The following is a 16,245-nucleotide window of genomic DNA, read 5'->3' on the forward strand; positions in this document are numbered from 1 at the left end:
GTTAGGGGCACGTGCTTGAGCCTTAACGCACACCTCAACAGGTTGCGCCGCAAGGATCGGGAGGCACTGGAGGCTGAACTGGCATCTCTCGAGCGGGCGCATAAACTTAACCCCTCGAGGGTGACCCTCCGGCCTCTCACGGCGGTACGGGGGAAGTTGAGGGCGCACTACAATAACAGGGCGGAGTTCACGCTACTGAGATTGGGCCGACAGTCCTACTCTTGTGGTAACAAGGTGGGGAGGCACCTGGCCCGACAGCTTCGCGACAGGCGGGAACGTGAGTACATTGGGGGGATCCGCGACTCTGTGGGTCAGTTGCAGCACCGGGACGAAACAAAGGCGGCCATTTTCGGACGCTTTTACTCGGATCTATACGGGGGGGAAAGGCTGGGAGCAGCTGCCCAGAGGGAGTACCTGGGGCGTATGCACCTTCCGCAGGTGTCCAGGGAATGGAACGAGCTTTTAGGGGCCCCGATCACCAGGGAGGAGGTGTTAGATGCTATTGCGAACTTGAAGCTTCACAAAGCACCTGGCCCAGACGGTTACACCGCTGTGTTTTATAAATCCTACGCTTCCGAGATCTGCGACTTCTTAGTCACCCTTTTTAATGACATGGCCTCCTCCGGTTCCTCTGCTGGCTCCTTGGCGGAGGCGATGATTACGGTCTTGCCGAAGCCGGGGAAGGATCCAGCGCAATGCGCCTCCTTTCGCCCGATAGCGCTTCTTAATTTGGACGCCAAACTATACTCGGCGATCCTGGCGCGTAGGCTACAAGACCTTATGCCGGCGCTAATCCATCCAGACCAGTCTGGCTTCATCAAGGGGCGCCAGACGCATGATAACACTCGTCGGGTGGTGCATCTAATAGAAAAGGCAGAAAGATTTCGTATTCCGGCGGTCCTAGTGGGCCTGGATGCCGAGAAGGCCTTCGATAGGGTGGACTGGGGGTTTCTGTTTAATACCATGACTGCCTTTGGTTTCTCGGAGGCTTTCATCACTATGGTGAAGGCTAATTTCTGCTGCCCCCGGTCCCGGGTGGCGGTGAATGGTCATACGTCGGCGTTCTTTACTCACGCTCGGGGTACTAGACAGGGTTGTCCGCTGTCCCCCCTGCTGTTCGCGCTGAGCATCGAGCCGCTGGCGGTAGCGGTGCGGGAGCACGTCGGGATCAGAGGTCTGCCGTTCGCGGGGGAACAGCACAAGATTTCGCTCTTTGCAGACGACATCTTGTTCTCTATTACTGATCCGGAAACCTCGCTGCAGTTCATCAGGGAGGTCTTACTGGAGTTTGAGGCCGTGGCCGGTTTTAAGGTCAACTATAGCAAGTCCTACATCCTGAATCTTAACCTTTCGGAGGCCGAGAGGGACCGGGTACGGCCGCTGACTCCGCTGGCCTGGGCCACTGGTTCGATCGTCTACCTAGGGGTCCATCTGACTCCGACAGTGGGCGGGCTGTTCCAGGCCAATTTCCCATCTTTGTTGGCGAAGACCCGGACGGAATTGGACAGGTGGAAACCGAAATTTCTGTCATGGCTGGGCAGAATTCATGCCGTGAAAATGGTTCTCCTCCCTAAATTCTTATATTTGTTCCAGGCATTGCCTATCCCCATAGACAGCGATTTCTTTCGACGGCTCAAGACTCAAGTACTGCGCTTCATTTGGCAAGGGGGTCAGGCACGGGTCTCCTATGCGGTTCTCCGTCGGCCGAGACCTGAGGGTGGAGTCGGGCTCCCTGACCTGCAGTTATATTACAAAGCGGCGCAACTGCGAGTGTTGGTGGAGTGGTCGCAACAGACCTCCGAGAAACATTGGCTCCATATGGACCGATGCGTTGCCGGCAGGTCGATCTGGGACTTAGCCTGGAAACCGAAGAAGGACCGACCTCTCAACGCATATATATGCACTCCTACGAGCACAGTGTTGAAGGTGTGGGACTCGCTAGCGGCGGACGACCGTTGGACCACGTTCCCTTCGCCCTTTACGCCCTTGCATTACAACCCGGCCTTCCCTCCGGCGCTTCATGAAGGGCCGTTTGCGGTGTGGAGGGAGGGGGGGTGTCGGGCGTTGACCCATTTGTTCCACGGCCTGGACACCCTAACTTTCGCTAACTGTGTGAGAGATTATGGGGTCCCCCAGACTGAACGATTCCGGCATGTTCAGCTGCTTCACTGGGCCACGTCACCTGGGGTGATGGAGGCGGCTACGAGACCGCCGACTCCTTTTGAAACCTTTATATTACGCACATCCGCCATGAAGGGGGCCATTTCCTTCATATACCGGTTGTTGCTCAAATCGACGGTAGCTCCCCGACCTCGTTATATGGGGCAATGGGAAGAAATGCTGGGGCGCGATATCTCGGATGTGGAATGGTCGGCGCTTTGGCGAGACCTGACGACCTTTAACCATTCCTTGCACCTGAGGGAAGCCCACCTCAAGACGGTCATGCAATGGTATATGTGCCCGACTAGGCTTCACCGCATTTTCCCGGCGACCTCGGATAAGTGCTGGAGGGGCTGCGGGCTTTTGGGGGACTTCCGCCACATCTGGTGGGACTGCCCGGTGATCCGTCCGTACTGGGAGGAAATCCTCTCACATATAAAGGAAGTGCTGACTTATCCCATTGATGAGTCTATGGCTTGTGTTCTGCTGGGGCTGCGTGACCCTGGCCTTGTCTATCAGACCAGGGCCGATAAGAAGATTTTGTGGCTATGCCTAGGTGCTGCGAAACTCACGCTGGCTGCGGCCTGGAAAAAGAAGGATGCCCCGGCAGTGTCACTATGGCATGCACGACTTTGGAGGTTGCTCAGTTTGGAAAGAGTGGCGGACATCTTCCTTGGCCAGTATAAGAACTTCCGATATCAGTGGGGTCCCCTGGTGGACTTTCTCTCTAAGGGGTTACCCTCGGCGGTATGTCCGGCTTCATTGAGATCGATGCACCTCTTTCAAGTGTAATATGGATGTGGAATGAATGATGAGTGAATGGCGTCACTACCAGGGGGGAGGGTGGGGGTGGGATGGGGCAGTTGGTTGTCATGGTTTATGGGCTGTGGAGGGTCCGCGGGCTGCTTATTTGCACCGCTTGTATGGAACCTGGAGGTTTGGGGCCCAGCTTATTGCAGCTCTGGTTATCCTGGATGGCCTGGCCTACTGCTAGGCTTGTAGGCCACTGGTACTGTGGTCCTAATTACTATGTGGTCTCGCTCCTGGCCTGGATATGCTTGTAATATAGTCTGGGTCACTGCTGATGCATGCACAATGATTTGCCCTGTTCTGGAGTAATGTGCGGTTCCTCCGCAGCCCGATGTTTGTCTGTTTATTCTTTTTTTTTGCAAATCAAAATAAAAATTTTACAAAAAAAAAAAAAAAAAAAAATACGTCAACTTGTAGTAGTGGCACGTAGCAATATTTTGTTGTATGATTTTTAGGAAAAGTTGAAGCATAACTTTATAATACCAATATGCCATTCAAACATTCCCTTCTGCCTCCATAACCAGACCCTCTAAGATTCAGAAACAGCGTTTCATTTTTTGAATTTCCAAAGTTAAACCATGCATTAACTTGCACATCTAGCAGACTCCTGTATCGACAAATATAATTCTAGTAAATATGATTCCTTAATAACTTTCCCAAACTCCATAGCCTCACCAGCTTGACCTTTAAATTCATTCAAGTGAATGTATACATTGTAATCTATTTGCAGCATATTCTTCTGTACTACTGGAGACATTGGTGGAAATTCACATGCACTGGGTTTTCATGACAAAAGTGACACAAATCTGTCACAAAATGTTCAAATTATTTTCTAACCAAATCCTGAATTGCATTGGAAAGCTACCTAAAGCAATGCAAAGTAGCACTATGCGCTACTTTGTGTCACGGGGATACCATGAGTGGTAAGTGGGCATTCTTTCTCATGCAACCACCCATGGGTTTTCATGCATATTCCTATCCACTAACACTGACAGTTAGAGAATTGCGTCAAAAATATACACCTCCTTGGGGCAGGCGAAAAGTTTGAGAAAAGTTTTCTTTTCGAAAACTCATACATTTGCATGTGGTTGCACTGTACAGCACTGCACACATACAAAGTTATAAAAGTGTTCAACTGCGTCTTAGCCTAGCATTTTGTTCTAGAAGGTTAGCTTTCCAGTACAAAACCTATGCTTGGTGTCACGCACCCACTCTTGCACTGTGATCCAAGATAAGCTTTGGAGAAGGCAGCCTTTGATGCACCAACACAGGGAAAGAGAGAAACAGCGCCATACCTTACTAGATATGACACAGTATTGCTCTATACCTTTGATGCAGCGCAGTAATGTGTCAACATATAGTAAATTTGGCCTATAATATACAACCACTCGATTTTCACATTCTTCTCATCCCAGAGAACGGTTATAAAACGTAACTGATTTTCCTGTTTTGTCCTTGGCTTTTCCTGTTTAGTCCTTCTTCCTATCCTCTTAGAAAGTCTGTGCCGAGTCACTTTGAGAGAACATGAATGCTTTCTCCTTGTAAGAAATTCCCTCCTTTACTGGATGCATACCTGTGGCGGGATCGCCATCTCTGCAGCTCCTCATTGCTTTCTATTGAAGACTACCTCCTCCACTGTGTTTCATGAGACATGTCTGTGAAAACGTGGATCCTCCGTCTTTCATGTCAAGAGAAGTTTTGGCTGCTGCCTCTCCTCTTCTGTCACGATCTCTTTCCGCGCCAGGACTGTACATACTGCTTTTTAGGCTGTCATGACTCCCTGTTTTAAAGTCTGTAGGAACTGAGGTCCTCAGTCCTAACATTGGATCCCAGTCCTCCAGAGTGTTGACTAATAAAGACTGGACCAATCTCTTCATCTCCTGGACACCAATAGTAGCTGTATACCACCCGTCGCCCTTAGCATCTTTAGGTTGACGCACTGGTTCTTGAGAGCAACATCTCATACGATTATAAATGCCAGTGTATGTAAAAGTGCTTTGTATTCTGCACCTCATGGCGGCACTGAAGAAAATACCATCAATTCTTCGCTCCACAAAATGTTTCTAGAAATGAAAACTATGCAATTTGGTGACATGAAATATTGTTCGGGGTTACGTACTCTTAATCTTCATCACTCCAAATCTAGGTCTACCTTGTCACAGTCCATAGTCCATAAGTAGACTTCTGTCGTCAGAGATAATGTTTACCAAGCACAGCCCCAAAAATAAACCCAGGCCAGGCTAAGTAAACAATATCTGTGAGGACAGAAGAATACTCATCGAGTAAGGACTGGACGATGAAGCTGGGCGAGGAGATAATGTTCACTTTAGCAGCAAGCGAAAATAAATCTCCTTGTGTTCCATAAAACGTGCTATGACATTCGGCTCACAATATCAAATGTAATGCCTCAAGAACCTTAAAATATAGAAATACATGATTTAAAATGAAGTGCGGAATTACGGTGCACACCATTGCAATTTATGATTGAAATGTCACTTTAAATGTATTTACTGTAGCAATATTTGGCATAATGTTATCATTTGTCAAAGGCACTCAAATAAATGAGATATAAACTGCTTGACGGGCAGATATCTTCTAGCAATTCAATTTGATTTGTACTTGAAAATTACTTAGTGCTGAAGTAGAAAACGGTAATTACCGAAAGCTGAAAAACATCGCTGCATTCAAGACATTTTGAAGGCTTCATTCTCTTGAAACGTCTACAGTACTTCCAAACCTTTTAAATGAGTCACCCCTTAAATTGCTTTCTTTTTTAAGATTGTAGCCGCACATATTAGGTACTTGGAAAATGAATCACTCTGTGCTGTTTTCTTCCGCCCCATGCTTTTGTTTTTGAAACGGTACTTCGGATAATAGTTTTTAGGTTAGTGTTCTTATGTTTCGAGAGAAGGGCCACATGTACCAAGTTAAGTTAACAGTGCAAAACGAGGGTCTCCAAAAGTGGTCACCTTTGTACACCAAGTTGTGTTTTGAAGTTTTTGTATTTGCTAGAGGCAGCCAAAATTTACAGAATTATAGATGGGCAACAGTGAATAATAGGTATACTTTTCCTCGAGGCGTAGTGAGTGGGCATTACCTAAGGTTACAGGGACGTTATAGTTAGGAAATGGAATTTAAAAAAAAGTTGAAATTCACTGGAAAACAGTGACTATATAATTAGACTCAGGTTTCATTCGTACAAGACCTGAGATATTCAGCGGTTATAGTCAGCTGATCCAACTATAACTCGCACCCCCTCAATGCACTGCTGATGACCTCACGTATTACATCACTCATGACATGGTCAGTGATATCACTGATGACATCTCAAATGATATCACTGAAGACATCATCCAGTGACTGAGTCCCCCCCCCCCGCATTATTATTTAATTTAGCCCCAGGAAGGTGGCCGTCCCTGGGGCTGCAGGGGGCCCCTCATTTGTCTTTGTCTCAATTAGCCCTGGGGAGGAGGCGGTCCCCGGGGATGCGGATGTGCTACATGACCCCCCGCATTTGTCCCAATTAGCCCAGGGAGGTGGTGGTTCCCGGTGCTGCAGGGGGGCCACGGGGCCTCTCCTGCACTTATTTAATATTTGCCCCGAGGAGGTGGTGGTCCTCAGGACAGCAGGGGCAGTGCTGGCCCCCGCATCTCTTTCAATATGTATGCCCTTGGGAAGTTGCGGTCCCTGAGGCGTGGGGAGCATGGCCATCCCAGCATTACTATATTAACTTGCCCCCGGGACCTGGCCCACATGGGGGCCTATATTTAACAAAGCAGGGGAGACCACGCTTTGTGTTTTTTTTTATTTCAGCGGGAGTCGCAGATCCAACGCAACTCCCACCAAACATTTTTAAAAGAATGCTTCTTTGGCCCTGGGGGATTCCTCCAAGAGGCCTAGGGAGTCAGGGTGTTTCTACCTTGCACCCGTTTATTTTTTTACATTTTTTCTTGTGACTCTGTACAATTGAGTCACAAAATGGCTTTAAACACTTCCTGGTTTTAAGTGTTGGCAGCCAATCAGATCCAAAACCTACCTTCCTGCCAAATGTGGTGGAATTCCATTCAGCAGTTCGGGCTGTAGCCCTGTCTAAAGGTCCTATGGGAATTAACATGGGGAAAACGTGCTTTAAGGCACCCTCTGGTTCTCAGCCCCCGCTTGACTGAACATCCCAAAACATTTCCGATAGCACCTGAAGTGAGTGCCAAACTCGTTTTTAAAATTTCATGAAGATTTGTCAAACCTCGCCAAAGTTATTGGCAAGACAAAAAACGCTTTCCCTATGGAAACTAGGTCTTAACTATAACTACCTACTGGCGACCACCAGTCCACCACTCCAGGAGAGGAACTGGATTTTGTACAGTGGGCGCAGCGTCAAACGCTAAGACCACGGAAGCCTGCACAAAATCTGCAACAAGAAGCAACAAAAGAAGGAAAGCCAGAAGGAAAGTCCGGTCAGCAGCGCAAAAAAGAAATGGAATAACAAAAAATAGAGTCCAATCCCAATACAGTGGTGAACTTATCATCTATTCAATTAAATCAGGCAGAAACCCAATTACTGGCATTGGGGTTATCCTTCTGCCCGGAGAGCAGTTTTAACCATGTTCAAACGCATGTCGACATCTAAAAGTTCATCCGCAAAATTAAATGAAAAAAGTACTTTGAAATAAAGTACTCTAAAAAAAAAGTGTAGAATCTTTGAAAACAACCGATAAATAGCCAATTTCCAACCTTTTAACATCAGACATCCCCACTCTTTTGATTATGAGCAACTTGATAGACACTGACCAGGAGGACTTTGTAGGATCCACACAGGAGTTGGCCGCAGAAATGGGCGTCAGTGTATCTGGTAGAGTTGAATCCCCCTTTAAGCCTAAGTCCACCGTTGTTCCTACCTTCCGTGTGATGCAATCAATCAATCAATCATGGTATTTGTAAAGCGCGCTACTCACCCGTGAGGGTCTCAATGCGCTGAGAGGGGGGGAGGGGTTAGCTACTGCAATAGATTTCTATCAAGTCATCATCATTGAAGAAATCAAAAAGCTTCGCTTGACTATCAAAAAGCGTAAGACCGACACTAATTTCAAATTTAAACAATATCAGGACTTGATAAAAAAACTACAGAAACATAACCAGGTGATTATCAGCAAAAAAGGCCAACATACTCCTGTGGTCCAGAGAAGATTATATGTTGGAGGCGGAGAAACATCTAACTGATGCCCAATGTTATGCCAAATCTAACGCACAACTATCAGTACTTAATGCCCCATGTTTGAAACAACTTTTCAAATGGAAAAGAGACAATTTAATCACCAATGAGGAATTCAACTACCTGTGAACTGAGTTTCCAATAACCCCAGTGATGTATTTCATAGCTAAAATACATAAGAGAACTGTGCCTGTACTGGGGAGACCCATAAACAACGAGAGAGGAGGAATTCTGGAGAAAATCTCTAAGTAGGTGTACTTCCACCTGCAAGAATTGGTAGTTGCTCTGCCATCATACATTAAGGACCCTACTCACTTCCTTGAGAAACTTAAAGATATCACTTGGTCTTCTGAATATCTATTGGTATCACTGGATGTATGTGCTTTATATACCAGTATCAATCACATAGATGGTATCAATGCATTTGAATTCTTTTTAGGAAGTAGACCGATTGAATTTTACCAACATGGTAAAATGATTATAGAAATGATAACATTATGTCTCTACAATAACTACTTCCTATTCAATAAGGATGTGTACCATCAAATCAGGGGAGTTTCCATGGGGGCCTGCTTCTCCCCCAGCTATGCGTGTTTACATGTGGGATGGTGGGAGGAGCAGGTCCTCAGGGTGGAACACAAAAACATATGGGAAGAGCGCATCATAGGATGGATGCGCTTTATAGATAACATATTCTTCATATGGAAGGGACCTGAGACTTTATTAAGAGATTTTATCCAGAAACTGAATGTAAACAACCTTAATCTCCATTTCAATGCCGAAGTCAACAATAAATCCATTGACTTTCTAGATGTTCATGTTTGCACTGGAGAAGGAGGCATTGAGACCACACTGCATAGAAAGAGTACCGCCGGCGATTCAACACTTCATGAGTCAAGTTTTCACCTCACCCACTTGATAAGAAGTATCCCATATGGGGAATTCTTAAGGCTGCGTAGAATCTGTAGCACTGATCAATTATTTAAAGAGTATATCAATGAGAGTAGCCTCAGGTTCTCAGCTAGGGGTTACAGTGACCAGGTCATTAATACAGCTTTGGCCAAAGTCAGAACTAAACCCAGGAGCGATTTACTAACCTGCTCCAACATTACAGGATTCAAAAGAAAAGGGAATTCCACCTTTGAGAACACAGAAACCAATTAAATGAGATTTGTAACAATATATAGTAGCCAACACAAGAAAAGCAGGACTATTATAAACAAACACTGGCCAATAATCCAAACAGATACAGTACTTAGGGCCAGATGTAGGTCGCCAATTACCGGTCGGTAACGGCCGATTTGGGCCGTTACCGACCGGTAATTGGTTCTTGAGATGTAGGGGCCCCGAATTTTACCGAATCTGTAAATTTACCGATTCTGTAAATTTACAGATTTGGTAAAATACCGACTTGGTATATTTACCAAATCCGTAATTCCAGATGTAGGTGGCACTTAAAATAGTGCCACAGGCCCTTAAGAATTCGTTATTTACCATGAAACACTATCTCATGGTAAATAACGATACACCTGTGCCATGTGGCACACATACATGCCCTAAGGGCATGTATGTGTGTCACATTGCACACAAGCCAGAATCAGGGGTGCAACAGGGTGTTAAAGTGACACCCTCTCTCCCTTGTAAATTCGGTAATTTTACCGAACATTGATTCCTATGGGCCTCAAGGCCCATAGGAATCAATGGCATATACCGAATCGGTAAATACCGATTCGGTAATTACCGAATCTTACAGATTCGGTAATTGATTCGGTAAATATACCTACATCCCGATTGCCAGTTCTTAAATACCGAATCGGTATGATTCGGTATTTAAGAATCGGTAATCTGGGATTACCTACATCGGGCCCTTAGTCAGTTATTCCCGACCCCCCCCAGCTTTGACATTCAGAAAATCTAAGTCTATGTACAATGTCTTAGTCAAGCCCAGTCCTGTATTGACAACCTTAGCCAGCCAGCCCAGTACAATGTGGTTAGCACCATGCAACGGTTTCATTAACCCCATGGGCGCTCATGACGAGATCAGCTCATCATGAGACACAGTGGCGCTGTGCTCATGACGAGCTGCCGCACCCGGCCCACGCGGGGATAATTCCCCTGCTGTGGTGGGCGTTCTATTAAACGGGCGTGGTCCGGACGCGCTCAGCTCGTCATGAGCACAATGCTACCGTGCTGGGTGACGAGCCAAGCTCGTCACGAGCACCGCTGCGCCACGCGTGGCCCCGCCGCACTGGGGGGGAATTAGCCACGCGGGGAAGGGGTTAAGTGTAATATATGCAAAGCATATAAATTTGGAATAAATACAACTCAGTACACTACTGTATTCGGTGCACCGATTAACCAAATCAAGGCCAGATATAGCTGCCGCACTGAGTATGCTGTCTACGTGTTGAACTGCACATGCGACTTGCAATACGTAGGCAGCACTAAACTTCAGGTGCATGTACACATCTTGTAGCATCTGAGAGCAGTAGTCAATTCAGACATGACTTATCCAGTGGCTAGACACTTTAAGGCAGTCCACAGGAACAAACTAGAAGATCTTAAATATTATGTCATAGCTGGGGATCAACCAATGAGAAGGAGAGGGAACAGAGAAAAAGTCCTTAGACAACTGGAGGCGAAATTCATACTTGAAGTAAACACCCGTACTCCTAATGGAGTTAATAATGGGGAAGAGTTGTACAACTTTTTATAAGAAAATAATGCCTTATTAGATCTTGTGGATTGTCTTTTAGAACATTTGTATTTTATAGGAATGGAATATTTTTACATTTGTTCTATAATATAATAGCAATATTTATATTTATATATATTTTTAGAGGTTATTTATGAAATTGTTAAGATATATTATCATTTTTGCAATTTTAACAACCTATTTTGGAATAGAGGAAATGTCTACACACTAAATACAGATCTTCCTTTTCAATGAACATCATTGTTGACATATTTATTCACATATTTTAATGCTTATATCCTTAAGACTTCCCCACTGTATCCGTTAAGGTCCCCATTGAATTGCACCCAGTGAGCAAAATCTCTTAATTATTGATTTTCTGAAATCGTTTCTCTTCCTGTACCTAAAATTAGAATCAATGACTATAATAACAGAAAAAGTAACAATGACCCAAAACACATTTTCTCCATCAACTAGTATGCTTACGGTATTCATCAGAATCAGCAGTTTGCTTAAAATCTTCCCTTCAACTCCCGAAAATCTGGATTGTAAAGTCAATTCGGATTTCTTGTCAGATTTTTATAATCACAATAAGTACAATTCGGATTATTTATTTATTTATTTATTTATTAGTTTTAAGCACTAAACACACTTTAAACAGCACTTTTAGAAGTACTTTGAAGTATATTCCTATAGGGTGTTCACACGTAGATCAATGGTTAACAAAGTAAAACAGTAGTAATGAATTTTAATCAAGGCTCAAGAGCAAGACATAAGGGACACTCATGAATTATTGCGGTCTATTGTTTTCCCCTAAACAAAAAAGCGATTCAGGACTGTGCTGTCACTTTTACATAAAATATAGAAGGTAACATCACATCACAGGACTGTAAGATTTTCCTTGGGCAGTATCAGGCATATTCACCCATATAGTCATCAGACGAGCATGACTTTCTTGACAATGATATGTATACTTTATATCTACAAGAATGTATTTTACAAACTATTTTTAACATGCCTATTTTGCACTTGATTTGTCGTGGTATTTAAACCAATATTATTCAAATGTTCATGACTATGTATTTGCACGTTGCACTTTGTTAAATATATATTTACTCCGGGATTTATCCAGCAATTATAAAAGCAATGATAATGATATTGCCTTTCTAAAAAATAATATGAATTTCACTGGACATCAAATGGATTTACATAAAAAGTATTTCTTCTACCTTCACTAAATCACGTGACGCAATGAGTGGTAAAAAAAGGTGTTTAAATACTGTGAGAGACGAGAGTCTCTTTATGTGAACAAGTCCACCTGAAGGGCGAAACGTGTCATGTCACCATGCCGAAGCATCTGCTTTTTTGAATAAAGAAAGAAATCACGCACCAACCTGGAGTCCATGTCCCTATCTTTGCCATTAAGTGCCTCACCACATGAGTCTTTAAATCTACCAAATTTCATTCCAATTAGATAGTAGACAATTTGCCAAAAAAATACTGTTCTTTCAATGCGAATTACTTTCCACAGCATTCGCATTTGTGGATATTTAACCTTATTGTTAATCAAAGGTGCCAGTGTTCATAAATAACCTATTGTGGGTATTCACATTGACCTACTGGCAGTCTCCAGTAGGAAGTTATAGTTAGGACCATGCTTCCATAGGAAAACCATTTTTTGACTTGCCTATATCTTTGGCTCCATTTGACGAATCTTCGAGAAATTTTCCCCAAAAAGTGTGCCAGTGGTTCTTGTTGCATATGAGCTGGGACCGAGAAGAAAAAAGTGGAGGGGGTCAAAAACGTTTTTTTTGCATGTTAACTTCCATAGAGATTTTAGACATGACTACAGCCCGAACCGCTGGACGATTACACCAAATTTGGAAGAAAGGTAGCTCTTGGTCCAGAAAGAACCTTTTTTGTTATTTGGTGTAATTCCGTTCAGTAGTTTTTGACTTATTGAAACAAATACAAATTTGTATATACAGAGACGTGAATCCTCTGAGTTTCCAACAGTCCCCTTGTTGAAATGTGATTGGCTGCCAACACTTCAACCAGGAAGTGTTGGCAGCCATCTTGGGACTCGGCTTCAGCTGAGTACCACAAAAAAATGTTTAAAAAACAGAAAAAGGAGGCAGGGTAGGACTACCCTTGTCTGTGACAATTCTGCAGAGGCGGCCGAAACACGTCAAGCAGTAGCATTAATAAATATTGGATTTTGTGAATATCTTGATGGTGTGGCTCCCTTCTGTGGAATACCTGAGAAGGAATATGGCGTGATGTGTGAGCAGATTGGTTGAGCTTGCATCGAGGCACCCGCCATCAATCACAATGCGGAGAAATAAATACATATATATGTATATTTTTATATATTTATTTAAAAAGCTAAATGTGTCCTTGCATTCATTTGTGTTGTTTCTGTGATTGGATTTTTACCCAAATGCACTTGAAATCACGTGATGTGGCATAGTATGGTAATTTCTTGAATTTCCTGTACAAGTGTAGCACGAAATGCCGTGAGATTATACCAGTATAAAATTGTGCCTGGGCCTAATGATGATTTCTTGAAGAAACGAGTCTGAGGATATGGGAAAGGGAAGCATTATGCTCCTCGTTGATGCAGATGAGCACTACTGTACAGTTTCTTCAAGAGATTTTTAGCTATGACTGCCTGCCAGCATTGACAGCCTTCTGCTGCAACAGCCCAACTCAGCATGATGACACAAGATATCTACGAATTGTTTCTCTTGCTCTTGCCCTGAGAAAGACACTGCCCAAATTGCACATTTAGTGGTTGAAATGTCAACTAATGTCTGGTATCAGGTTGTTACACGAAGAAATATTATTTATCCAGCAACTACTTTGCTGTTTTGTTTAATTTATGTGCTGTCAGAAACATGTACAGTCCAACCAATTGATAGCTTCTGGTATCTGGTACACAAAACATTTGTCAGGCAATTTACTCAGCAATAGCCTGTTATAAAAATTGTTACTTTGTAGTAAGTTTACGTTTTGCCACACCCATTAAAAGCTATTTTCCCCAAAAACATTTGTGAAATTATTGCTATGGTGTTGACGCCTCAAGTCAATTTAAATATATTCTAATATTCTGAATTTTATGTTTCTTCAGCCTTGGACTCGAAGGTGAGGACAGATATTTCAGTTTCTTGGAAATGGTTACAGAAAACAAGGAGTTTACATATGACCAACAACTACCGACTTCACTCTCTGAAAACTTTCAGATGCTTAGTCCTCAAAAGGCCTTATATAAGATTAAAGAGAGCATTACTTCTTCCCATGAAGCGCTGTACAAGGTTTGTATTTTATCATGCATGATGTCGTACTGTCACTTTTGGAGGGACTTTTCCTCTAGAAATTGATTTACTTTCATATGATGATGTGCTCCAATCGGTTCATCTGTTAATTTATGAAAAGATAAAACAATGTATAATGTTTTCTCAGTAGGGATAAGCCATCACCTTTGAATGACTTTTCCATGTATTTCTGACAACATTAGTTCTAAAACGTCTGCCTGGAAGGAATTTTCAACTCCAAGTAATACTAATAATGATGACGCAGCGCCGGGTGCAGGGGCGAGCAACGAGTGTGACTACAGGCCCCAGGAGCCATTGGCGGCAACGTGTGACCGCCGCAGCCCTCCCTTTCTGCCTGCACCGGCTTAAGGAGGCCTCACGCCTCCCGCTTCGCGGGAGACGCAGCGCCGGGTGCAGGTGCGAGCAACAAGTGTGACTACAGGCCCCAGGAGCAATTGGGGGCAACGTGTGACCGCCACAGCCCTCCCTTTCTGCCCACACCGGCTTAAGGAGACCTCGCGCCTCCCGCTTTGCAGGAGACATAGCGCCGGGTGCAGGGGCGAGCAACGAGTGTGACTACAGGCCCCAGGAGCCATTGGGGGCAACGTGTGACCGCCGCAGCCCTCCCTTTCCGCCCGCACCGGCTTAAGGAGACCTCGCGCCTCCAGCTTCGCGGGAGACGCAGAGCCGGGTGCAGGGGCGTGCAACGAGTGTGATTACAGGCCCCAGGAGCCATTGGGGGCAACATGTGACCGCCGCAGCCTTACCTTTCCGCCCGCACCGGCTTAAGGAGGCCTCCCGCTTCGCGGGAGACACAGCGCCGGGTGCAGGGGCGAGCAACGAGTGTGACTACAGGCCCCAGGAGCCATTGGAGGCAATGTGTGACTGCCGCAGCTCTCCCTTTCCGCCCGCACCGGCTTAAGGAGACCTCGCACCTCCTGCTTCGCGGGAGACGCTGTGCCGGGACGAGCAACAAGTGTGACTACAGGCCCCAGGAGCCATTGGGGGCAACGTGTGACCGCCGCAGCCCTCCCTTTCCGCCCGCACCAGCTTAAGGAGACCTCGTGCCTCCCGCTTTGCGGGAGACGCAGCGCCGGGTGCAGGGGCGAGCAATGAGTGTGACTACAGGCCCCAGGAGCCATTGGGGGCAACGTGTGACGGCCGCAGCCCTCCCTTTCCGCCCGTAGCTTGGTACAAGTAAATCGTCACTTCCGTCCCGCGGGACGCGCGCGCACGTGCGCCGGGCTAAGCCCGGGCAAAGGGCGGGCCATCTGTGGCCTTCAGGGGCCAGAAGAGGCCGGGCCGGGCCACCCCTCTAAAATCCCTACTTCGGAGCAGTCTTCATCCCCCGTGAGTAAACCTATGGTATCCTGACCTTTGTAACACCAGAAGGGTCTATGTTATAGACATTTAGGGAATTCAAAACTCACGGTCATTCAACACAGCACTGGAACAGCCAAGTATCACCAGATCTTGATCATCTCTGAATTAGGGTATTCACTGTTATAAGTAACTTGTATTGGGTCATCCTGAACTGACCACATCTTACAATGGTAAGAAGGAAAGCAGGAGGAGGCCCGGGGATGGTTGGGACCCTGGATGCTTACCTGACCAGGGCAGAGTCAGTTATTAACAAGGAGATCATAATGACGGAGCGTAGATTATCCCTGGACCCCACTTTTGGCAGGCTATCTGCTACTCCAGCACCTATAGATACTCTGAACCAAATTACTTCGCCCCCAGTCCCAGAAAGGGTTCCGCAGATAGAGGCTGATATATCCATATCAAACGGAAGTAGGCTCTCTGGGACCCCGGAATTGATATCGAGCCCGGTTAAGAACAAATTACGGGGAAGAGTGCAGAAACAAAAAATAGTATCTACCCGCCCAAAAAAAAAACAGTGCCATTTTGAAAAAAAAACAGGTAACCAAACACCAGGGACATATAGCCACAGGAAATAAAGGGGTGACAGTGGTAGAAATACATGACACGGTAAAGGAGCCCCAGAGAGACTTAACTAATAATGCCCAGAGTGTTGGAGGAACTACGAATATCGG

The 16,245-nt window shown here is 45.3% G+C and overlaps 1 protein-coding gene across 2 annotated transcripts in view; it reads left to right on the top strand.

The window, feature by feature from the left end:
• The window catches only part of EFCAB6 (EF-hand calcium binding domain 6), an 803,637-nt gene that overhangs the window by 609,939 nt on the left and 177,453 nt on the right, over positions 1–16,245 (top strand). For both annotated transcript variants that reach the window (XM_078673866.1, XM_078673867.1), the window contains one exon: positions 14,005–14,188. In XM_078673866.1, the coding sequence (XP_078529992.1) occupies positions 14,005–14,188 (184 nt within the window). The remainder of the gene's footprint in view (positions 1–14,004; positions 14,189–16,245) is intronic.

Source organism: Lissotriton helveticus, chromosome 1_1 (assembly GCF_964261635.1).
Source record: "Lissotriton helveticus chromosome 1_1, aLisHel1.1, whole genome shotgun sequence".
NCBI classification, from domain to species: domain Eukaryota; kingdom Metazoa; phylum Chordata; class Amphibia; order Caudata; family Salamandridae; genus Lissotriton; species Lissotriton helveticus.